Source organism: Eucyclogobius newberryi, unplaced genomic scaffold, assembly GCF_026437365.1.
Source record: "Eucyclogobius newberryi isolate DKJ021-1_F unplaced genomic scaffold, fEucNew1.0.hap1 SCAF_42, whole genome shotgun sequence".
Lineage (NCBI taxonomy): Eukaryota > Metazoa > Chordata > Actinopteri > Gobiiformes > Gobiidae > Eucyclogobius > Eucyclogobius newberryi.
This window is the reverse complement of record NW_027316079.1, coordinates 641771-666570: the sequence shown is the minus strand read 5'-3', so window position 1 is coordinate 666570 and position 24800 is coordinate 641771. Positions and strand designations below refer to the sequence as shown.

The 24800-nt window shown below is 56.6% G+C and overlaps 1 protein-coding gene across 3 annotated transcripts in view; it reads left to right on the top strand.

Annotated features, from left to right (window-relative positions):
- Positions 1–24800, top strand: part of hectd1 (HECT domain containing 1) — a 65646-nt gene that overhangs the window by 21773 nt on the left and 19073 nt on the right. For 2 of the 3 annotated variants that reach the window (XM_072464251.1, XM_072464252.1), the window contains exons 10-25: positions 7703–7817; positions 8054–8225; positions 8784–8922; positions 10035–10428; positions 11186–11449; positions 11553–11767; positions 13431–13577; positions 13645–13739; positions 13824–13929; positions 14310–14444; positions 15087–15226; positions 17034–17246; positions 18792–18902; positions 19033–19199; positions 19341–19517; positions 20881–21768. In XM_072464251.1, coding sequence (XP_072320352.1) covers positions 7703–7817; positions 8054–8225; positions 8784–8922; positions 10035–10428; positions 11186–11449; positions 11553–11767; positions 13431–13577; positions 13645–13739; positions 13824–13929; positions 14310–14444; positions 15087–15226; positions 17034–17246; positions 18792–18902; positions 19033–19199; positions 19341–19517; positions 20881–21768 — 3478 coding nt within the window. The remainder of the gene's footprint in view (positions 1–7702; positions 7818–8053; positions 8226–8783; positions 8923–10034; positions 10429–11185; positions 11450–11552; positions 11768–13430; positions 13578–13644; positions 13740–13823; positions 13930–14309; positions 14445–15086; positions 15227–17033; positions 17247–18791; positions 18903–19032; positions 19200–19340; positions 19518–20880; positions 21769–24800) is intronic. The other variant, XM_072464253.1, reaches the window with a different exon arrangement.

The following is a 24800-nucleotide window of genomic DNA, read 5'->3' as shown; positions in this document are numbered from 1 at the left end:
CTCAGCTTCAGGCCTCGGCTTCAGGCCTCGGCTTCAGGCCTCAGCTTCAGGCTTCAGCCTCGGCTTCAGGCCTCAGCCTCAGCTTCAGGCCTCAGCTTCAGGCCTCAGCCTCAGCTTCAGGCCTCAGCTTCAGCCTCAGCTTCAGGCCTCAGCTTCAGGACTCAGCTTCAGGACTCAGCTTCAGGCCTCAGCTTCAGCCTCAGCTTCAGGACTCGGCTTCAGGACTCAGCTTCAGGCCTCAGCTTCAGGCCTCAGCTTCAGGCTTCAGCCTCGGCTTCAGGCCTCGGCTTCAGGCCTCAGCTTCAGGCTTCAGCCTCGGCTTCAGGCCTCAGCCTCAGCTTCAGGCCTCAGCTTCAGGCCTCACCTTCAGGCATCAGCCCTCAGCTTCAGCCCTCAGCTTCAGGCCTCACCTTCAGGCATCAGCCCTCAGCTTCAGCCCTCAGCTTCAGGCCTCACCTTCATGCATCAGCCCTCAGCTTCAGCCCTCAGCTTCAGCCTCAGCTTCAGGCCTCAGCCTCAGCTTCAGGCCTCAGCTTCAGGCCTCAGCCTCAGCTTCAGGCCTCAGCTTCAGGCCTCAGCTTCAGGCCTCAGCTTCAGGCCTCAGCTTCAGGCCTCAGCTTCAGCTTCAAGCTTCAGCTTCAGGCCTCAGCTTCAGGCCTCAGCTTCAGGCCTCAGCCTCAGCTTCAGGCCTAGGCCTCAGCTTCAGGCCTCAGCTTCAGGCTTCAGGCCTCAGCTTCAGGCCTCAGCTTCAGGCTTCAGGCCTCAGCTTCAGGCTTCAGGCCTCGGCTTCAGGCCTCGGCTTCAGGCCTCGGCTTCAGGCCTCGGCTTCAGGCCTCGGCTTCAGGCCTCGGCTTCAGGCCTCGGCTTCAGCCCTCAGCTTCAGCCCTCAGCTTCAGGCTTCAGGCCTCAGCTTCAGGCTTCAGGCCTCAGCTTCAGGCCTCAGCTTCAGGACTCAGCTTCAGGCCTCAGCTTCAGGCCTCAGCTTCAGGCCTCAGCTTCAGGCTTCAGGCCTCAGCTTCAGGACTCAGCTTCAGGACTCAGCTTCAGGCCTCAGCTTCAGGCTTCAGCCTCGGCTTCAAGCCTCAGCTTCAGGCTTCAGCTTCAGGCCTCAGCTTCAGGCCTCAGCTTCAGGCCTCAGCTTCAGGCCTCAGCTTCAGGCTTCAGGCCTCAGCTTCAGGCCTCAGCTTCAGGCCTCAGCTTCAGGCCTCAGCTTCAGGCCTCAGCTTCAGCCTCAGCTTCAGGACTCAGCTTCAGGACTGAGCTTCAGGACTGAGCTTCAGGACTCAGCTTCAGGCCTCAGCTTCAGGCTTCAGCCTCGGCTTCAGGCCTCAGCTTCAGGCCTCAGCTTCAGGCTTCAGGCCTCAGCTTCAGGCCTCAGCTTCAGGACTCAGCTTCAGGCCTCAGCTTCAGGCCTCAGCTTCAGGCCTCAGCTTCAGGCCTCAGCTTCAGGCTTCAGGCCTCAGCTTCAGGCCTCAGCTTCAGGCCTCAGCTTCAGGCCTCAGCTTCAGGCCTCAGCTTCAGGCCTCAGCTTCAGGACTCAGCTTCAGGACTGAGCTTCAGGACTGAGCTTCAGGACTCAGCTTCAGGCCTCAGCTTCAGGCTTCAGCCTCGGCTTCAGGCCTCAGCTTCAGGCCTCAGCTTCAGGCTTCAGGCCTCAGCTTCAGGCCTCAGCTTCAGGCCTCAGCTTCAGGCTTCAGCTTCAGCTTCAGGCCTCAGCTTCAGGCTTCAGCTTCAGGCCTCAGCTTCAGGCCTCAGCTTCAGCCTCAGCTTCAGGCCTCAGCCTCAGCTTCAGGCCTCAGCTTCAGGCCTCAGCTTCAGGCCTCAGCCTCAGCTTCAGGCCTCAGCTTCAGGCCTCAGCTTCAGGCCTCAGCTTCAGGCCTCAGCTTCAGGCCTCAGCTTCAGGCCTCAGGCCTCAGGCCTCAGGCCTCAGCTTCAGGCCTCAGCTTCAGGCCTCAGGCCTCAGCTTCAGGCCTCAGCTTCAGGCCTCAGCTTCAGGCCTCAGCTTCAGGCCTCAGCCTCAGCTTCAGGCCTCAGCTTCAGCCTCAGCTTCAGGCCTCACCTTCAGGCATCAGCCCTCAGCTTCAGCCCTCAGCTTCAGGCCTCACCTTCAGGCATCAGCCCTCAGCTTCAGCCTCAGCTTCAGGCCTCAGCTTCAGGCCTCAGCTTCAGGCCTCAGCTTCAGGCCTCCAGCTTCAGGCCTCCAGCTTCAGGCCTCAGCTTCAGGCCTCCAGCTTCAGCTTCAGGCCTCAGCTTCAGGCCTCAGCTTCAGGCCTCAGCTTCAGGCCTCAGCCTCAGCTTCAGGCCTCAGCTTCAGGCCTCAGCTTCAGGCTTCAGCCTCAGCTTCAGGCCTAGGCCTCAGCTTCAGGCCTCAGCTTCAGGCCTCAGCTTCAGGCTTCAGGCCTCAGCTTCAGGCCTCAGCTTCAGGACTCAGCTTCAGGCTTCAGGCCTCAGCTTCAGGACTCAGCTTCAGGACTCAGCTTCAGGCCTCAGCTTCAGGACTCAGCTTCAGGACTCAGCTTCAGGCCTCAGCTTCAGGACTCAGCTTCAGGCCTCAGCTTCAGGCTTCAGCCTCGGCTTCAAGCCTCAGCTTCAGGCTTCAGCTTCAGGCCTCAGCTTCAGGCCTCAGCTTCAGGCCTCAGCTTCAGGCCTCAGCTTCAGGACTCAGCTTCAGGCCTCAGCTTCAGGCCTCAGCTTCAGGCCTCAGCTTCAGGCTTCAGGCCTCAGCTTCAGGCCTCAGCTTCAGGCCTCAGCTTCAGGCCTCAGCTTCAGCCTCAGCTTCAGGCCTCAGCTTCAGGCCTCAGCTTCAGGCCTCAGCTTCAGGACTGAGCTTCAGGACTCAGCTTCAGGCCTCAGCTTCAGGCCTCAGCTTCAGGCTTCAGGCCTCAGCTTCAGGCCTCAGCTTCAGGCCTCAGCTTCAGGCCTCAGCTTCAGGCTTCAGCTTCAGCTTCAGGCCTCAGCTTCAGGCTTCAGCTTCAGGCTTCAGCTTCAGGCCTCAGCTTCAGCTTCAGGCCTCAGCTTCAGGCCTCAGCTTCAGGCCTCAGCTTCAGGCCTCAGCTTCAGCCTCAGCTTCAGGCCTCAGCCTCAGCTTCAGGCCTCAGCTTCAGGCCTCAGCTTCAGGCCTCAGCTTCAGCTTCAGGCCTCAGCTTCAGCTTCAGGCCTCAGCTTCAGGCCTCAGCCTCAGCTTCAGGCCTCAGCTTCAGGCTTCAGCCTCAGCTTCAGGCCTAGGCCTCAGCTTCAGGCCTAGGCCTCAGCTTCAGGCCTAGGCCTCAGCTTCAGGCCTCAGCTTCAGGCCTCAGCTTCAGGCTTCAGGCCTCAGCTTCAGGCCTCAGCTTCAGGACTCGGCTTCAGGCCTCAGCTTCAGGCCTCAGCCTCAGGCTTCAGCCTCGGCTTCAAGCCTCAGCTTCAGGCTTCAGCTTCAGGCCTCAGCTTCAGGCCTCAGCTTCAGGCCTCAGCTTCAGGCCTCAGCTTCAGGACTCAGCTTCAGGCCTCAGCTTCAGGACTCAGCTTCAGGCCTCAGCTTCAGGCCTCAGCTTCAGGCCTCAGCTTCAGGCTTCAGGCCTCAGCTTCAGGCCTCAGCTTCAGGCCTCAGCTTCAGGCCTCAGCTTCAGGCCTCAGCTTCAGCCTCAGCTTCAGGCCTCAGCTTCAGGACTCAGCTTCAGGCCTCAGCTTCAGGACTGAGCTTCAGGACTCAGCTTCAGGCCTCAGCTTCAGGCTTCAGCCTCGGCTTCAGGCCTCAGCTTCAGGCCTCAGCTTCAGGCCTCAGCTTCAGGCTTCAGGCCTCAGCTTCAGGCCTCAGCTTCAGGCCTCAGCTTCAGGCCTCAGCTTCAGGCCTCAGCTTCAGCCTCAGCTTCAGGCCTCAGCCTCAGCTTCAGGCCTCAGCTTCAGGCCTCAGCTTCAGGCCTCAGCTTCAGGCCTCAGGCCTCAGCTTCAGGCCTCAGCTTCAGGCCTCAGCTTCAGGCCTCAGCTTCAGGCCTCAGCTTCAGGCTTCAGGCCTCAGCTTCAGGCCTCAGCTTCAGGCCTCAGCTTCAGGCCTCAGCTTCAGGCCTCAGCCTCAGCTTCAGCTTCAGGCCTCAGCTTCAGGCCTCAGCTTCAGCCCTCAGCTTCAGGCCTCAGCTTCAGGCCTCAGCTTCAGCCTCAGCTTCAGGCCTCAGCTTCAGGCCTCAGCTTCAGGCCTCACCTTCAGGCATCAGCCCTCAGCTTCAGCCCTCAGCTTCAGGCCTCACCTTCAGGCATCAGCCCTCAGCTTCAGCCTCAGCTTCAGGCCTCAGCCTCAGCTTCAGGCCTCAGCTTCAGGCCTCAGCTTCAGCTTCAGGCCTCAGCTTCAGCTTCAGGCCTCAGCTTCAGCTTCAGGCCTCAGCTTCAGGCCTCAGCTTCAGGCCTCAGCTTCAGGCCTCAGCTTCAGGCCTCAGCTTCAGGCCTCAGCTTCAGGCCTCAGCCTCAGCTTCAGGCCTCAGCTTCAGGCTTCAGGCCTCAGCTTCAGGCCTCAGCTTCAGGCTTCAGGCCTCAGCTTCAGGCCTCAGCTTCAGGCTTCAGGCCTCAGCTTCAGGCCTCAGCTTCAGGCTTCAGGCCTCAGCTTCAGGCTTCAGGCCTCAGCTTCAGGCCTCAGCTTCGGGCCTCAGCTTCAGGCCTCAGCTTCAGGCCTCAGGCCTCAGCTTCAGGCCTCAGCTTCAGGCCTCAGCTTCAGGCCTCAGCTTCAGGCCTCAGGCCTCAGCTTCAGGCCTCAGCTTCAGGCCTCAGCTTCAGGCTTCAGGCCTCAGCTTCAGGCCTCAGCTTCAGGCCTCAGCTTCAGGCCTCAGCTTCAGGCTTCAGGCCTCAGCTTCAGGACTCAGCTTCAGGACTCAGCTTCAGGACTCAGCTTCAGGACTCAGCTTCAGGCTTCAGCCTCGGCTTCAGGCCTCAGCTTCAGGCTTCAGCTTCAGGCCTCAGCTTCAGGCTTCAGCTTCAGGCCTCAGCTTCAGGCCTCAGCTTCAGGCCTCATTTTCAGGCTTCAGGCCTCAGCTTCAGGCTTCAGGCCTCAGCTTCAGGCCTCAGGCCTCAGCTTCAGGCCTCAGCTTCAGGCTTCAGGCCTCAGCTTCAGGCCTCAGGCCTCAGCTTCAGGACTCAGCTTCAGGACTCAGCTTCAGGACTCAGCTTCAGGACTCAGCTTCAGGCTTCAGCCTCGGCTTCAAGCCTCAGCTTCAGGCTTCAGCTTCAGGCCTCAGCTTCAGGCCTCAGCTTCAGGCTTCAGGCCTCAGCTTCAGGCCTCAGCTTCAGGCCTCAGCTTCAGGCCTCAGCTTCAGGCCTCAGCTTCAGGCCTCAGATTCAGGCCTCAGCTTCAGGCCTCAGCTTCAGGCCTCAGCCTCAGCTTCAGCCTCAGCCTCAGCTTCAGCCTCAGCCCTCAGCCTCAGCTTCAGGCCTCAGCTTCAGGCCTCAGCTTCAGGCCTCAGCTTCAGGCCTCAGCTTCAGGCTTCAGGCCTCAGCTTCAGGCCTCAGCTTCAGGCCTCAGCTTCAGGCCTCAGCTTCAGGCCTCAGCTTCAGGCCTCAGCTTCAGGCCTCAGCTTCAAGCCTCAGCTTCAGGCCTCAGCTTCAAGCCTCAGCCTCAGCTTCAGGCCTCAGCTTCAGGCCTCAGCTTCAGGCCTCAGCTTCAGGCCTCAGCTACAGGACTCAGCTTCAGGCCTCAGCTTCAGGCCTCAGCTTCAGGCCTCAGATTCAGGCCTCAGATTCAGGCCTCAGCTTCAGGCCTCTGCTTCAGGCCTCAGCTTCAGGCCTCAGCTTCAGGCCTCAGCTTCAGGACTCAGCTTCAGGACTCAGCTTCAGGACTCAGCTTCAGGACTCAGCTTCAGGCTTCAGGACTCAGCTTCAGGACTCAGCTTCAGGACTCAGCTTCAGGCCTCAGCTTCAGGCTTCAGCCTCGGCTTCAAGCCTCAGCTTCAGGCTTCAGCTTCAGGCCCCAGCTTCAGGCCTCAGCTTCAGGCCTCAGCTTCAGGCTTCAGGCCTCAGCTTCAGGCCTCAGCTTCAGGCCTCAGCTTCAGGCCTCAGATTCAGGCCTCAGATTCAGGCCTCAGCTTCAGGCCTCAGATTCAGGCCTCAGGCCTCAGCTTCAGCCTCAGCTTCAGCTTCAGGCCTCAGCTTCAGGCCTCAGCCTCAGGCCTCAGCCTCAGCTTCAGGCCTCAGCCTCAGCTTCAGGCCTCAGCCTCAGCTTCAGGCCTCAGCTTCAGGCCTCAGCTTCAGGCTTCAGCTTCAGGCCTCAGCTTCAGCTTCAGGCCTCAGCTTCAGGCCTCAGCCTCAGCTTCAGGCCTCAGCCTCAGCTTCAGGCTTTAGCTTCAGGCCTCAGCTTCAGGCCTCAGCCTCAGCTTCAGGCCTCAGCTTCAGCTCTCAGCTTCAGGCCTCAGCTTCAGGCTTCAGGCCTCAGGCCTCAGCTTCAGGCCTCAGCTTCAGGCTTCAGGCCTCAGCTTCAGGCCTCAGCTTCAGGCTTCAGGCCTCAGCTTCAGGCCTCAGCTTCAGGCCTCAGCTTCAGGCTTCAGGCCTCAGCTTCAGGCCTCAGCTTCAGGCCTCAGCTTCAGGCCTCGGCTTCAGGCTTCAGGCCTCGGCTTCAGGCCTCGGCTTCAGGCCTCGGCTTCAGGCCTCGGCTTCAGGCCTCAGCTTCAGGCCTCAGATTCAGGCCTCAGCTTCAGGCCTCAGCTTCAGGCCTCAGCTTCAGGCCTCAGCTTCAGGCCTCAGCTTCAGGACTCAGCTTCAGGACTCAGCTTCAGGACTCAGCTTCAGGACTCAGCTTCAGGCTTCAGGACTCAGCTTCAGGACTCAGCTTCAGGACTCAGCTTCAGGACTCAGCTTCAGGCCTCAGCTTCAGGCTTCAGCTTCAGGCCCCAGCTTCAGGCCTCAGCTTCAGGCCTCAGCTTCAGGCTTCAGGCCTCAGCTTCAGGCCTCAGCTTCAGGCCTCAGCTTCAGGCCTCAGCTTCAGGCCTTAGATTCAGGCCTCAGATTCAGGCCTCAGGCCTCAGCTTCAGCCTCAGCTTCAGCTTCAGGCCTCAGCTTCAGGCCTCAGCCTCAGCTTCAGGCCTCAGCCTCAGCTTCAGGCCTCAGCCTCAGCTTCAGGCCTCAGCCTCAGCTTCAGGCCTCAGCTTCAGGCCTCAGCTTCAGGCCTCAGCTTCAGGCTTCAGCTTCAGGCCTCAGCTTCAGGCCTCAGCCTCAGCTTCAGGCCTCAGCCTCAGCTTCAGGCTTTAGCTTCAGGCCTCAGCTTCAGGCCTCAGCCTCAGCTTCAGGCCTCAGCTTCAGGCCTCAGCTTCAGGCCTCAGCTTCAGGCTTCAGGCCTCAGCTTCAGGCCTCAGCTTCAGGCTTCAGGCCTCAGCTTCAGGCCTCAGCTTCAGGCTTCAGGCCTCAGCTTCAGGCCTCAGCTTCAGGCCTCGGCTTCAGGCTTCAGGCCTCAGCTTCAGGCCTCGGCTTCAGGCCTCGGCTTCAGGCTTCAGGCCTCAGCTTCAGGCCTCAGCTTCAGGCCTCGGCTTCAGGCTTCAGGCCTCAGCTTCAGGCCTCAGCTTCAGGCCTCAGCTTCAGGCCTCAGATTCAGGCCTCAGATTCAGGCCTCAGATTCAGGCCTCAGCTTCAGGCCTCAGCTTCAGGCCTCAGCCTCAGGCCTCAGCTTCAGCTTCAACCTCAGCTTCAGGCCTCAGCTTCAGCTTCAGCCTCTTGTGGAGGCGTCTGTGCTCTGACCTTGTCTCTTCCTCAGACTCTGCTGCGTCATGGAGCAAACCCGGACCTCCGAGATGAAGATGGTAAAACGCCTCTGGACAAAGCTCGAGAGCGAGGCCACAGTGAAGTGGTGGCCATCCTGCAGTCTCCAGGTCTGTGTCCCCCTCTGTGTCCCCCTCTGTGTCCCCCTCTTTGTCCCCCTCTGTGTCCCCCTCTGTCCTCCTCTGTGTCCTCCTCTGTGTCCTCCTCTGTGTCCTCCTCTGTGTCCCCCTCTGTGTCCCCTCGTGTCCCCTCTGTGTCCCCTCGTGTCCCCCTCTGTGTCAAACTAAGAGGAAAAGCCCAGTTTTCTTTAATGAGACGGTTTCTTTTGCCTGATGTCTGTCTTCAGGAGACTGGATGTGCCCCGTGAACAAAGGAGAGGATAAGAAGAAGAAGGATGTGAAGGAGGAGGAGGAGAGCAGTGAACCCAGAGGAGACCCCGAGATGGCCCCGTTATATCTGAAGAGACTTCTGCCAGTGTTTGCCCACACATTCCAGCACACCATGCTGCCATCCATACGGTGAGCCACGCCCTCTGTGCTGTTTAAGCCACACCCTCTACAGTTTAAGCCACGCCCTCTGTGCTGTTTAAGCCACACCCTCTACAGTTTAAGCCACGCCCTCTGTGCTGGTTAAGCCACGCCCTCTGTGCTGGTTAAGCCACGCCCTCTGTGCTGTTTAAGCCACACCCTCTACAGTTTAAGCCACGCCCTCTGTGCTGGTTAAGCCACGCCCTCTGTGCTGTTTAAGCCATGCCCTCTACAGTTTAAGCCACGCCCTCTGTGCTGGTTAAGCCACGCCCTCTGTGCTGGTTTAGCCACGCCCTCTGTGCTGGTTTAACCACGCCCTCTGTGCTGGTTTAGCCACGCCCTCTGTGCTGGTTTAGCCACGCCCTCTGTGCTGGTTTAGCCACGCCTTGTGCCTTTGATAGGGTGCAATAATCATGTTTGAATGATCTAAAACATTAATATTCTCTCTGAAGCTTCAGTCACAGATTTAGACCTTTTTATTTGGTTGAAATGTGTTCTAAAGTCCCCCCCCCCGTAACGCGCTCATGAGTCGTCTTTGGTGCTCCTCAGGAAGGCGAGCCTGGCCCTGATCCGTAAGATGGTTCACTACAGCAGTGATGTTCTTCTGAAGGAAGTGTGTGACTCTGAGGCTGGACACAACCTGCCCACAGTGTTAGTGGAGATCACCGCCACCGTCCTGGACCAGGAGGTAAACAGTTCTTTCCTCTTGACACGTGTGGAGCTCTTCAGAAGCAGTGAAGTTAAACATATGTCTCACTGGGGTCTGAGGATCCATGTGATCTACACAGAGCTACACGTGTCTAAGATGTATATTTATCATTCATCGCTTTAGCTTTGGCTGCACAAGAAACCAAACTCATTGAAATTGCAGTTTTATCAAATGACAAATGCTGCACATTTTGAACGACCATCATTTCCTCCACAAATACATGTTCTGAAACATTCTTTTATTAGTTTGTCCTAATTCAATCTTTTTGTCAATTCTCCTGGAAATCCAATCTAAAAATCCCATTCAATATTTGTCCCAAATCGTTCTAGATTCAACAATGAATCTACAAACCAGAACAAGTCAAGTACAAAACTGTATTGTTTGTGTCTAAAGTGAGTGTTTGTCTGGACTAAACAGAACTTTTAGAACGTAGACGGTGACATTATTAAAATAAAACACTTTATCCATAAATGTTGTCTCTCTGAAGCTTCAGTCACAGATTTACACCTTTTATTTGGTCCAAATGTGTTTCTTAATGTTCAGTACAATCCTTTGACTGCTCAGTAACATCATTATTTACATTTCTTTTTGAAGCCGCTTGTTGCCGTGTTTAGCCCCTTTTAACTCCTCAACATGACTGTGGGTGCTGAGGTCCTGAATTGCCAATGGTGTTACTCGTGCACTTGTAGATGAGCAATAACCCCACGTACTCCGGTGTAAAAATCGTTCTGAGCATTTATTCCACCATGAGAACAAAAATTACAGGAGAAATCCAAAGCTGGCTATTCTCAAAAACAAAACGCTACGGTAAGAAAACCATATGTCTCCTCCGTCTCTGTGGCCACGCCCCCTGAGCGCTGTCCCTCTTAAAGCGACGGGAACCCAACCACACCAGGGCAGGCAAAATACCACTAATAAATGTCACAAATATAACAAATGTAATCGAATAATCTAGCCTTTCCAAACAACCAAAAATATTCATTAGTAAAACATAAATTTACACATCTATAACGAAATATCAAGTTTTCCAAATTAACATAAATATATAACTAAACTTGGCTCCCACAATGACCGTCCCTCTCCGTTTCCAGGACGATGACGACGGGCACCTCCTGGCGCTGCAGATCATCCGGGACCTGGTGGACAAAGGCGGCGACGTGTTCCTGGACCAGCTCGCTCGCCTCGGCGTCATCAACAAAGTGTCCACTCTGGCCGGCCCCACCTCGGACGACGAGAACGAGGACGAGAGCAAACCGGAGAAGGAGGAGGAGAGCCAGGAGGACGCCCGCGAGATCCAGCAGGGGAAGCCGTACCACTGGAGGGACTGGTCCGTCATCCGGGGGCGGGACTGTCTATACATCTGGTCCGACGCCGCCGCACTGGAGCTGTCCAACGGCTCCAACGGATGGTTCCGCTTCATCCTGGACGGGAAACTGGCCACGATGTACAGCAGCGGCAGCCCCGAGGGAGGCTCCGACAGCTCAGGTCAGAGTGTGTTTGTGTCGCCACGGTTACGGAACGAGAAGTGATACTAATGAGGAAAACTACTGATGTATCTGTGTGAACCTTTCAATCCCAGAGATACAAACTGTCCCGTAAAGCAACAGAAGAACCTCCTGTTAGCCTGTTAGCATGCTATTGTTTTTAGCTTTACTGTGATGGTCAAAAGTCTGTTAAGTTCTTTTAAACTCATCGCAGTGAATAATTAAAAGGTTTTGAATAGAAATCAGCCCGAGAACCTTTTAAAAAGCTCAAGTAAAATGTATTTTCTGGTAAAGCTAAAAACAATTAGGGATTTCTTCTAAATTAGCATGAAAATGTTGTCGCACTAAACATTTTACACACAAGCTGGAAGTATCAAATGAACTCCATGTTATGACGAAAACTATGACTAAAAGTACTAATATTTCTGTGTGAATAATGAAAACTAAACTTTTCAATCCCAGAGCCACAAACTGTCCCGTAAAGCAACAGAAGAACCGCCTGTTAGCATGTTAGCATGTTAATGTTTTTAGCTTTACTGTGAAGGTCAACTCTCTGAAAAGCGTGTTAAGTTCTTTTCAACTCCTCACAGTGAATAATTGAAAGGTTTTGAATAGAAATCAAGTCAAATGTATTTTCTGGTGAAGCTAAAACTAATATGGATTTAGTCTAAGCCTTTTCACGCTAGTCCAGAGGCGTAGAACCACAGAACCCTGGCGTTGTTGCTCCTCCCTAAGCCGCCGTCCTCGTGCCTCTCCAGAGTCTCGCAGTGAGTTCCTGGAGAAGCTGCAGCGCGCCCGCTCTCAGGTCAAGCCCGTCACGTCCAGTCAGCCCGTCCTGTCCTCTGTGGGCCCCACCAAGCTGAGCGTGGGGAACTGGTCCCTCACGTGTCTGAAGGAAGGAGAGATCGCCATCCACAACTCTGACGGGCAGCAGGCCACCATCCTGAAGGAGGATCTGCCCGGCTTCGTGTTCGAGTCCAACAGAGGGACCAAGCACTCGTTCACCGCCGAGACGTCACTCGGTACGTTTGATCCACTAGAGTCAATGGAAACGAGCTCTTTGCGTCTCTGTTATTGCTGTCACGTTTCGTGTTCTTGACCTCTTGACCTCTTGACCACCGCCAGGCTCTGAGTTCGTGACGGGCTGGACGGGGAAGCGCGGCCGGAAGCTCAAGTCCAAGCTGGAGAAGACCAAGCAGAAGGTGAAGAGCATGGCCCGCGAGCTCTACGACGACCACTTCAAAGCCGTGGAGAGCATGCCCCGAGGAGTGGTGGTCACCCTGAGGAACATCTCCACCCAGCTGGAGTCTGCGTGGGAGCTGCACACCCACCGCCAACAGGTGAGGTCTGCTGCACACCCACCGCCCACAGGTGAGGTCTGCTGCACACCCACCGCCCACAGGTGAGGTCTGCTGCACACCCACCGCCCACAGGTGAGGTCTACTGCACACGCCCACCGCCCACAGGTGAGGTCTACTGCACACGCCCACAGGTGAGGTCTGCTGCACACGCCCACCGCCCACAGGTGAGGTCTACTGCACACGCCCACCGCCCACAGGTGAGGTCTACTGCACACGCCCACCGCCCACAGGTGAGGTCTACTGCACACGCCCACAGGTGAGGTCTGCTGCACACGCCCACCGCCCACAGGTGAGGTCTGCTGCACACGCCCACCGCCCACAGGTGAGGTCTGCTGCACACGCCCACCGCCCACAGGTGAGGTCTGCCGCAGCACGCCCACAGGTGAGGTCTGCCGCAGCACGCCCACAGGTGAGGTCTGCCGCAGCACGCCCACAGGTGAGGTCTGCCGCAGCACGCCCACAGGTGAGGTCTGCCGCAGCACGCCCACAGGTGAGGTCTGCCGCAGCACGCCCACAGGTGAGGTCTGCCGCAGCACGCCCACCGCCCACAGGTGAGGTCTGCTGCACACGCCCACAGGTGAGGTCTGCCGCAGCACGCCCACAGGTGAGGTCTGCTGCACACGCCCACCGCCCACAGGTGAGGTCTGCTGCACACGCCCACCGCCCACAGGTGAGGTCTGCTGCACACGCCCACAGGTGAGGTCTGCCGCAGCACGCCCACAGGTGAGGTCTGCCGCAGCACGCCCACAGGTGAGGTCTGCCGCAGCACGCCCACAGGTGAGGTCTGCCGCAGCACGCCCACAGGTGAGGTCTGCCGCAGCACGCCCACAGGTGAGGTCTGCCGCGCCCACAGGTGAGGTCTGCCGCAGCACGCCCACAGGTGAGGTCTGCCGCAGCACGCCCACAGGTGAGGTCTGCCGCAGCACGCCCACAGGTGAGGTCTGCCGCAGCACGCCCACAGGTGAGGTCTGCTGCACACGCCCACCGCCCACAGGTGAGGTCTGCTGCACACGCCCACAGGTGAGGTCTGCCGCAGCACGCCCACAGGTGAGGTCTGCTGCACACGCCCACCGCCCACAGGTGAGGTCTGCTGCACACGCCCACCGCCCACAGGTGAGGTCTGCTGCACACGCCCACCGCCCACAGGTGAGGTCTGCTGCACACGCCCACCGCCCACAGGTGAGGTCTGCCGCACACGCCCACAGGTGAGGTCTGCCGCAGCACGCCCACAGGTGAGGTCTGCCGCAGCACGCCCACAGGTGAGGTCTGCCGCAGCACGCCCACAGGTGAGGTCTGCTGCACACGCCCACCGCCCACAGGTGAGGTCTGCCGCAGCACGCCCACAGGTGAGGTCTGCCGCAGCACGCCCACAGGTGAGGTCTGCCGCAGCACGCCCACAGGTGAGGTCTGCCGCAGCACGCCCACAGGTGAGGTCTGCCGCAGCACGCCCACAGGTGAGGTCTGCCGCAGCACGCCCACAGGTGAGGTCTGCCGCAGCACGCCCACAGGTGAGGTCTGCCGCAGCACGCCCACTCTCTGTACCGTGTTCCTCTTTACACAGACCGTAAACGAGCGTTATCATGTCCTAAATGTAAAGGAGCAGACCGAGCCTAATGTCCTTCTGACCTTGTGCTGTGTCCAGTGCATCGAGGGCGAGAACACGTGGAGGGACCTGATGAAGACGGCCCTGGAGAACCTGATCGTGGTTCTGAAGGACGAGAACACCATCTCCCCGTACGAGATGTGCAGCAGTGGACTGGTGCAGGCTCTGTTCACCGTGCTCAACAACGTGAGTCCAGCCGCCCGCGTTTCCACGCCGACCACACGGCGTTTACGTGTTTGTGTCTTTGTTTCAGAGCGTGGAGCTGGACCTGAAGCACGACTGTAAGCCTCTGATGGAGAGGATCAACGTCTTCAAAGCTGCGTTCAGTGAAAACGAAGACGGCGAGAGGTAAAACCGTCGACGTCTTTTCACGAGTGTTTGAGAGCGATCACATGGTTTGAACTGGACTGTGGTTCTCTCCCGTTTGTCCAGTCGTCCGGCCGTGGCCTTAATCCGTAAACTCCTCGCTGTTCTGGAGTCGATAGAACGTCTACCTCTGCACCTTTACGACACGCCTGGCTCCTCCTACAACCTGCAGGTAACTCATCCTCCATCAGGTCCTTTAGAGCCGGGAGATGATAAAACGCTGAAGTTCAGAACATGGAGTCTAAATCTGAAGAAGAGACTTTGAAGTGACATTCCTGCACTTCAGTGGTTCATTTTATGTTCTTCATGATTGTGACACTTGAACCAGACGTTTTGGCTCTTTGTTGATTAGGAGTGATCGACATTCAGAGGAGAAACGTGTTAAAACATGTCTAACTTTAATTAGTTTAAGGTTTAACAATTAGACAAATGAGAAATGTCTGTAAAATGAATCGCAAAAGTGCAGAAAAATCACCACCTTCTCTTTTTATGTGCTCTTTTCTGAAGCATCTTACTCTAAAAGTTAAACTGAACTGTGTGTTCTCGTGTCAGATTCTGACCCGGAGGCTGAGGTTCCGTCTGGAGCGAGCGCCCGGAGAGACGGCGCTGATCGACCGAACCGGACGAATGCTGAAGATGGAGCCGCTGGCCACAGTGGAGTCACTGGAGCAGTATCTGCTCAAGATGGTGAGCTCCAAACCTCAGAGCTTCAGCCTCAGAGCTTCAAACCTCAGAGCTTCAGCCTCAGAGCTCCAAACCTCAGAGCTTCAGCCTCAGAGCTTCAGCCTCAGAGCTCCAAACCTCAGAGCTTCAGCCTCAGAGCTTCAGCCTCAGAGCTTCAGCCTCAGAGCTCCAAACCTCAGAGCTTCAGCCTCAGAGCTTCAGCCTCAGAGCTTCAGCCTCAGAGCTTCAAACCTCAGAGCTTCAGCCTCAGAGCTTCAGCCTCAGAGCTTCAAACCTCAGAGCTTCAGCCTCAGAGCTTCAGCCTCAGAGCTTCAGCCTCAGAGCTTCAGCCTCAGAGCTTCAAACCTCAGAGCTTCAGCAGCCACAGTACTGTTTAGTCTGTATGTAGAACATCCACATCAGATCTTATGAGTTCCATCTCCAGTCCACAGTAAGAACAATGACAACAGCACACGTGAACCACAAATAAAATAATCCTCTGCATTCATCTCTTCAGTCCATAATGTCTCCTCACGGTTACACAACATACCAGATAGTCCTGTGGGGAAAATATGTATTCATCAAAGAGTACAAATAAAGCCGGTGCTAATCCTCTGACCCGTGACCTCTGACCCGTGACCTCTGACCCGTGCGTTGTATGTCCAGGTGGCAAAGCAGTGGTATGACTTTGAGCGCTCGTCGTTTGTGTTTGTGAGGAAACTGCGAGAAGGTCAAAGCTTCACCTTCAGACACCAGCACGACTTCGACGAGAACGGCCTGATCTACTGGGTCGGCACCAACGCCAAGTGAGAGCGCCACATGATCACATGATCACATGTCACGATCACATGACACATAACATGATACGATCCCATGATCACGTAACATGATCACATGACATGATCACATGTCACGATCACATGACACATAACATGATACGATCCCATGATCACGTAACATGATCACATGACATGATCACATGTCACGATCACATGACACATAACATGATACGATCCCATGATCACGTAACATGATCACATGACATGATCACATGTCACGATCACATGACACGATCACGTGACACGATCACATGACACGATCACATGACACGATCACACGACACGATCACACGACACGATCACACGACACGATCACATGACACGATCACGTGATCACGTGACACGATCACGTGACACGATCACGCGACACGATCACGCGACACGATCACGCGACACGATCACATGACACGATCACATGACAAGATCACGTGATCACGCGACACGATCACGCGACACGATCACGCGACACGATCACGCGACACGATCACGCGACACGATCACGCGACACGATCACGCGACACGATCACGCGACACGATCACGCGACACGATCACGCGACACGATCACGCGACACGATCACACGACACGATCACACGACACGATCACACGACACGATCACGTGACACGATCACACGATCACGTGACACGATCACACGATCACGTGACACGATCACACGATCACGTGACACGATCACACGATCACGTGACACATGACACGATCACACGACACGATCACACGACACGATCACACGACACGATCACACGACACGATCACACGACACGATCACACGACACGATCACACGATCACGTGACACGATCACATGACACGATCACGTGACACGATCACGTGACACGATCACACGACACGATCACGTGACACGATCACGTGATCACGTGACACGATCACGTGATCACGTGACGCGATCACGTGATCACGTGACGCGATCACGTGATCACGTGACGCGATCACGTGATCACGTGACGCGATCACGTGATCACGTGACGCGATCACGTGATCACGTGACGCGATCACGTGATCACGTGACGCGATCACGTGATCACGTGACGCGATCACGTGATCACGTGACGCGATCACGTGATCACGTGACGCGATCACGTGATCACGTGACGCGATCACGTGATCACGTGATCGCGTCACGTGACGCGATCACGTGACGCGATCACGTGACGCGATCACGTGACGCGATCACGTGACGCGATCACGTGACGCGATCACGTGACGCGATCACGTGACGCGATCACGTGACGCGATCACGTGACGCGATCACGTGACGCGATCACGTGACGCGATCACGTGACGCGATCACGTGACGCGATCACGTGATCGTGACGCGATCACGTGACGCGATCACGTGACGCGATCACGTGACGCGATCACGTGACGCGATCACGTGACGCGATCACGTGACGCGATCACGTGACGCGATCACGTGACGCGATCACGTGATCGTGACACGATCACGTGACACGATCACGTGATCCGATCACGTGATCACGTGACACGATCGCGTGACACGATCACGTGATCACGTGACACGATCGCGTGATCACGATCACGTGACACGATCGCGTGATCACGTGACACGATCGCGTGATCACGATCACGTGACACGATCACACGACACGATCACACGACACGATCACATGATCACGTGACACGATCACATGACACGATCACATGATCACATGACACGATCACATGACACGATCACATCACATACATGTCCAGTTCTGACCACGCCGTGTCCCGCAGGACTGCTTACGAGTGGGTGAACCCCGCGGCCTACGGTCTGGTGGTGGTGACGTCGTCCGAGGGCCGAAACCTCCCGTACGGGCGACTGGAGGACATCCTGAGCCGCGACAGCTCCGCCCTCAACTGCCACACCAACGACGACAAGAACGCGTGGTTCGCCGTCGACCTGGGACTGTGGCTCGTGCCGTCAGCCTACACGCTCCGACACGCCAGGTGAGGACAGAAAACACGCTCCAACACGCCAGGCAAGGACAGAAAACACGCTCCGACACGCCAGGCGAGGACAGAAAACACGCTCCGACACGCCAGGCGAGGACAGAAAACACTCTCCGACACGCCAGGCGAGGACAGAAAACACGCTCCGACACGCCAGGCGAGGACAGAAAACACGCTCCGACACGCCAGGCGAGGACAGAAAACACGCTCCGACACGCCAGGCGAGGACAGAAAACACGCTCCGACACGCAAGGTGAGGACAGAAAACACGCTCCGACACGCAAGGTGAGGACAGAAAACACGCTCCGACACGCCAGGTGAGGACAGAAAACACGCTCCGACACGCCAGGCGAGGACAGAAAACACGCTCCGACACGCCAGGCGAGGACAGAAAACACGCTCCGACACGCCAGGCGAGGACAGAAAACACGCTCCGACACGCAAGGTGAGGACAGAAAACACGCTCCGACACGCCAGGCGAGGACAGAAAACACGCTCCGACACGCCAGGCGAGGACAGAAAACACTCTCCGACACGCCAGGCGAGGACAGAAAACACTCTCCGACACGCCAGGCGAGGACAGAAAACACGCTCCGACACGCCAGGCGAGGACAGAAAACACGCTCCGACACGCAAGGTGAGGACAGAAAACACGCTCCGACACGCCAGGCGAGGACAGAAAACACGCTCCGACACGCCAGGCGAGGACAGAAAACACGCTCCGACACGCCAGGCGAGGACAGAAAACACGCTCCGACACGCAAGGTGAGGACAGAAAACACGCTCCGACACGCAAGGTGAGGACAGAAAACACGCTCCGACACGCCAGGTGAGGACAGAAAACACGCTCCGACACGCCAGGCGAGGACAGAAAACACGCTCCGACACGCCAGGCGAGGACAGAAAACACGCTCCGACACGCCAGGCGAGGACAGAAAACACGCTCCGACACGCCAGGTGAGGACAGAAAACACGCTCCGACACGCCAGGTGAGGACAGAAAACACGCTCCGACACGCAAGGTGAGGACAGAAAACACGCTCCGACACGCCAGGTGAGGACAGAAAACACGCTCCGACACGCCAGGTGAGGACAGAAAACACGCTCCGACACGCCAGGTGAGGACAGAAAACACGCTCCGACACGCCAGGTGAGGACAGAAAACACGCTCCGACACGCCAGGTGAGGACAGAAAACACGCTCTGACACGCCAGGTGAGGACAGAAAACACGCTCTGACACGCCAGGTGAAGACAGAAAACACGCTCTGACACGCCAGGTGAGGACACAAAACACGCTCTGACACGCCAGGTGAAGACAGAAAACACGCTCTGACACGCCAGGTGAAGACAGAAAACACGCTCTGACACGCCAGGTGAAGACACAAAACATATCTCCAACATGTGCCTGAAAGCTATAAACTAGACTTGATCAGAACACAAGTGGAGCTGCTCGTGTCTGCCCCCCTGAGGCTGACCACGGTGAACCTGGAGGGTGTGGTTAATGGGGTTCATTCTGGTAAACTCGTCCTCTCGTCTCTTCAGGGGCTACGGGCGCTCTGCTCTGAGGAACTGGGTGTTTCAGGTGTCGAAGGACGGTCAGAACTGGACCACTCTGTACACACACGTGGACGACTGCAGCCTCAATGAGCCCGGGTAAGATACACATGTGTGCTTTTATCTCTCCAGGACGCGCTCGTGTCCCGAACGCGCTCATGTCCCGGACGCGCTCGGCGCTCGTGTCCCGGACATGCTCTGGTGCTAAACAGAACTGTATTTGTCACAGCTCCACAGCCACGTGGCCCTTGGACCCTTCCAAAGACGAGAAGCAGGGCTGGAGACACATCAGGATCAAACAGATGGGGAAGAACGCCAGCGGTCAAACACACTACCTGAGCCTGTCGGGGCTGGAGCTGTACGGGACGGTGACCGCCGTCTGTGAGGACCAGCTCGGTCAGTCTCTGAACACTACAAACCCTCCAGAGTGAACACTAGCCCTAGAACAAATACACAAAGGCTCACTCCTCTGCATCCTCTGCATCCTCTGCTCACTCTGCATCCTCTGCTCACTCTGCATCCTCTGCTCGTGCTCAGGTAAAGCGGTGAAGGAGGCCGAGGCGAACCTTCGCAGACAGCGGCGTCTGTTCCGCTCTCAGGTCATGAAGTACATCGTTCCTGGAGCTCGCGTTGTCCGAGGAATCGACTGGAAATGGAGAGACCAGGACGGAAACCCACAGGGCGAGGGCGCGGTGACGGGCGAGGCCCATAACGGTACGACCCGCGCGCCCACACCGCACTACACATGCCAGCAGGGGGCGCCACCACAGAGGTCACAAACACACAACACTGCACTACACATGCCAGCAGGGGGCGCCACCACAGAGGTCACAAACACACAACACTGCACTACACATGCCAGCAGGGGGCGCCACCACAGAGGTCACAAACACACAACACTGCACTACACATGCCAGCAGGGGGCGCCACCACAGAGGTCACAAACACACAACACTGCACTACACATGCCAGCAGGGGGCGCCACCACAGAGGTCACACACACAACACTGCACTACACATGCCAGCAGGGGGCGCCACCACAGAGGTCACACACACAACACTGGTAGTGTCAGAACTCAGCAGTTTGTGGTTGTGACTGCGCTAGCTTAGCTTTAGCTTGTTTGCTAACAGCACGGGGAGATAAAGGACACTTAGATTCTTCACTATTATTTAAGTAGAGAAACCGTTTACCACACTTTGTTTTTACATGTCACAAACTCAATACTTAGACGTTTAGTGGAGCAGCTCCTCCTCCCTCTGCTGCCCGTGAGAGCCCAGCAGGGGGCGCTGTGGGGGGCAGAACCCAGAACTCAGACCCTTATTTCCCTTTCTTTTTCCTGTCGCTTGCATTTTGAAAGAAACGGAGTATTTAAGATTTGGACAGTTTGAACGTGGGAAACGAGCTCAAGTCCAGGATTATGTTTGTGATTCATGAAGCTTTGCATTTGTCCCATTATTCTGCCCCTCGCTGTGGTCACTTGATGTTCTTTCTGTTCTCCACCTGGACCAAAACATTCACATGGACCATAAACACGTCCCACATCTCTCACATTGGTCTGACATGATGGGACAGTTCGTATGAGTTATTATTGAGTCCGCTGCCCCTGCTGGAGAGTTCAGGCCATGGCAGGAATCTCACACCATAAGATCAAAACACGCCTCAGTCCAAAGAAATCCTTTCTTTGTGTCATCGATTTGTAAATGTCCCAGACTGAAGGAGTTTCACGGGATTGCTCCAAACACCTTTAAAACCCTTTGGTCCAAACGCCTTTAACCCTTTGGTCCAGTGTGAAGTGTCTCTATCTGTCTCATCTCACTCCTTCTCTCTCATTCTATCTCTTTCCTTTTATTTTTCTCTTTCTCCTCTTTCCCTCCTTTTTTTTAAATTTTTTTAAACATATTTCCTCTCTCTCCTTCCTTCCCCTCCTTCCTCCCGTCCCCTCATGTTTTGCTCTCCTCTCCTTCCTTCCCCTCCTTCCTCCCGTCCTCCCCTCCTCTTGTTTTGCTCTCCTCTCCTCTCTATGGGGTCGCTCATCTGTGCCTGCCTTTGCCTCTCTCTTGTCTGTTATAATTTTAGGCTGGATTGATGTAACCTGGGACTCTGGCGGCTCAAACTCGTACCGAATGGGCGCGGAGGGAAAGTTCGATCTCAAACTCGCGCCGAGCTTCGACCCTGAGTCTCCCAACACCAAACCTGTGTCCTGCGTTCACGTTTCAGGCCCGTCGTCCGCCTCCACCTGCCCCCAGCAGCAGCAGCAGCAGCAGCAGTGGAGCAGCCTTGTCAAAAACAACTGCCCCGACAAGTCCACCACCACCTCGTCGTCCGCCGCGCTGCTGGGCGGGACTTCCTCTCAGAGCAGGAAGGGCAGCAGCAGCTCTGTGTGCAGCGTGGCCTCGTCCTCGGACCTCTCCTCGTCGGCGCTCGGCGGCCTGCTTCCCGGCAGCGTCGGCGGCTTGCGCCTGGACACGAGGCGGAACGAAGGCCTGCTATTGGACCAGAACACTTTGGGGGGCGGGGTGAGCGTGTGCGACGGACAGCAGCAGGAGCCCATTGTGGTCCTGTCTTCGGCCGTCGAAGCGTCCACGAGTTCGAACACTGAAACGGGAACCACCACGACGCCGGCGAACGTGGACGCCGCCATCTCCATGGGCCTGGTCAGCGTGAGCTCGCCCGACGTGAGCTCCGTGTCCGAGGCGTCCAGCAAAGACGCGCCCACGCCTCGGCCCCTGTGCTCCGCCGCCAACGCCCGGCTCTCCGTTAGCTCGCTGTTAGCCGCCGGCGCGCCCATGAGCTCCAGCGCCAGCGTGCCCAACCTGTCGTCCAGAGAAGCCAGCCTCATGGAGTCGTTTGTGAGGAGAGCGCCCAACATGTCACGCACCAACGCCACCAACAACATGAACCTGAGCCGCAGCAGCAGCGACAACAACACCAACACTCTGGGGAGGACCGTCATGAGCACCGCCAGTGAGTAACACACACCTGTAACTGTGAGTGTGACCGTCATGAGCACCGCCAGTGAGTAACACACACCTGTAACTGTGAGTGTGACCGTCATGAGCACCGCCAGTGAGTGACACACACCTGTAACTGTGAGTGTGACCGTCATGAGCACCGCCAGTGAGTAACACACACCTGTAACTGTGAGTGTGACCGTCATGAGCACCGCCAGTGAGTAACACACACCTGTAACTGTGAGTGACACACACCTGTAACTGTGAGTGTGACCGTCATGAGCACCGCCAGTGAGTGACACACACCTGTAACTGTGAGTGTGACCGTCATGAGCACCGCCAGTGAGTAACACACACCTGTAACTGTGAGTGTGACCGTCATGAGCACCGCCAGTGAGTAACACACACCTGTAACTGTGAGTGTGACCGTCATGAGCACCGCCAGTGAGTAACACACACCTGTAACTGTGAGTGTGACCGTCATGAGCACCGCCAGTGAGTAACACACACCTGTAACTGTGAGTGTGACCGTCATGAGCACCGCCAGTGAGTAACACACACCTGTAACTGTGAGTGTGACCGTCATGAGCACCGCCAGTGAGTGACACACACCTGTAACTGTGAGTGACACACACCTGTAACTGTGAGTGTGACCGTCATGAGCACCGCCAGTGAGTAACACACACCTGTAACTGTGAGTGTGACCGTCATGAGCACCGCCAGTGAGTGACACACACCTGTAACTGTGAGTGACACACACCTGTAACTGTGAGTGTGACCGTCATGAGCACCGCCAGTGAGTAACACACACCTGTAACTGTGAGTGTGACCGTCATGAGCACCGCCAGTGAGTAACACACACCTGTAACTGTGAGTGTGACCGTCATGAGCACCGCCAGTGAGTAACACACACCTGTAACTGTGAGTGTGACCGTCATGAGCACCGCCAGTGAGTAACACACACCTGTAACTGTGAGTGTGACCGTCATGAGCACCGCCAGTGAGTGACACACACCTGTAACTGTGAGTGTGACCGTCATGAGCACCGCCAGTGAGTAACACACACCTGTAACTGTGAGTGTGACCGTCATGAGCACCGCCAGTGAGTGACACACACCTGTAACTGTGAGTGACACACACCTGTAACTGTGAGTGTGACCGTCATGAGCACCGCCAGTGAGTGACACACACCTGTAACTGTGAGTGACACACACCTGTAACTGTGAGTGTGACCGTCATGAGCACCGCCAGTGAGTAACACACACCTGTAACTGTGAGTGTGACCGTCATGAGCACCGCCAGTGAGTAACACACACCTGTAACTGTGAGTGTGACCGTCATGAGCACCGCCAGTGAGTAACACACACCTGTAACTGTGAGTGACACACACCTGTAACTGTGAGTGACGCGCGCACACACACCTACCTGTAACTGAGTGACGCGCGCACACACACCTACCTGTAACTGTGAGTGACGCGCGCACACACCTGTAACTGTGAGTGACGCGCGCACACACCTGTAACTGTGAGTGACGCGCGCACACACCTGTAACTGTGAGTGACGCGCGCACACACCTGTAACTGTGAGTGACGCGCGCGCGCACACCTGTAACTGTGAGTGACGCGCGCGCACACCTGTAACTGTGAGTGACGCGCGCGCACACCTGTAACTGTGAGTGACGCGCGCGCACACCTGTAACTGTGAGTGACGCGCGCACACACCTGTAACTGTGAGTGACGCGCGCACACACCTGTAACTGTGAGTGACGCGCGCACACACACCTGTAACTGTGAGTGACGCACACGCATACACCTGTAACTGTGAGTGACGCGCGCACACACCTGTAACTGTGAGTGACGCGCGCACACACCTGTAACTGTGAGTGACGCGCGCACACACCTGTAACTGTGAGTGACGCGCGCACACACCTGTAACTGAGTGACGCGCGCACACACCTGTAACTGTGAGTGACGCGCGCGCACACACCTGTAACTGTGAGTGACGCGCGCGCACACACCTGTAACTGTGAGTGACGCGCGCGCACACACACACACCTGTAACTGTGAGTGACGCGCACACACACACACACCTGTAACTGAGTGACGCCCACACACACACACACACCTGTAACTGTGAGTGACGCACACACACACACACACACCTGTAACTGTGAGTGACGCACACACACACACACACCTGTAACTGAGTGACGCGCGCACACACACACACACCTGTAACTGTGAGTGACGCGCGCACACACACACCTGTAACTGAGTGACGCGCGCACACGCACACACCTGTAACTGTGAGTGACGCGCGCACACGCACACACCTGTAACTGTGAGTGACGCGCGCACACGCACACACCTGTAACTGTGAGTGACGCGCGCACACGCACACACCTGTAACTGTGAGTGACGCGCGCACACACACACCTGTAACTGTGAGTGACGCGCGCACACACACACACCTGTAACTGTGAGTGACGCGCGCACACACACACACCTGTAACTGTGAGTGACGCGCGCACACACACACCTGTAACTGTGAGTGACGCGCGCACACACACACACCTGTAACTGTGAGTGACGCGCGCACACACACACACCTGTAACTGTGAGTGACGCGCGCACACACACACCTGTAACTGTGAGTGACGCGCGCACACACACACACCTGTAACTGTGAGTGACGCACACACACCTGTAACTGTGAGTGACGCACACACACCTGTAACTGTGAGTGACGCGCGCACACACACCTGTAACTGAGTGACGCGCGCACACACACACACCTGTAACTGTGAGTGACGCACACACACACCTGTAACTGTGAGTGACGCACACACACACCTGTAACTGTGAGTGACGCACACACACACACACACACCTGTAACTGTGAGTGACGCACACACACACACACCTGTAACTGAGTGACGCGCGCACACACACACACACCTGTAACTGTGAGTGACGCGCGCACACACACACCTGTAACTGTGAGTGACGCGCGCACACACACACCTGTAACTGAGTGACGCGCGCA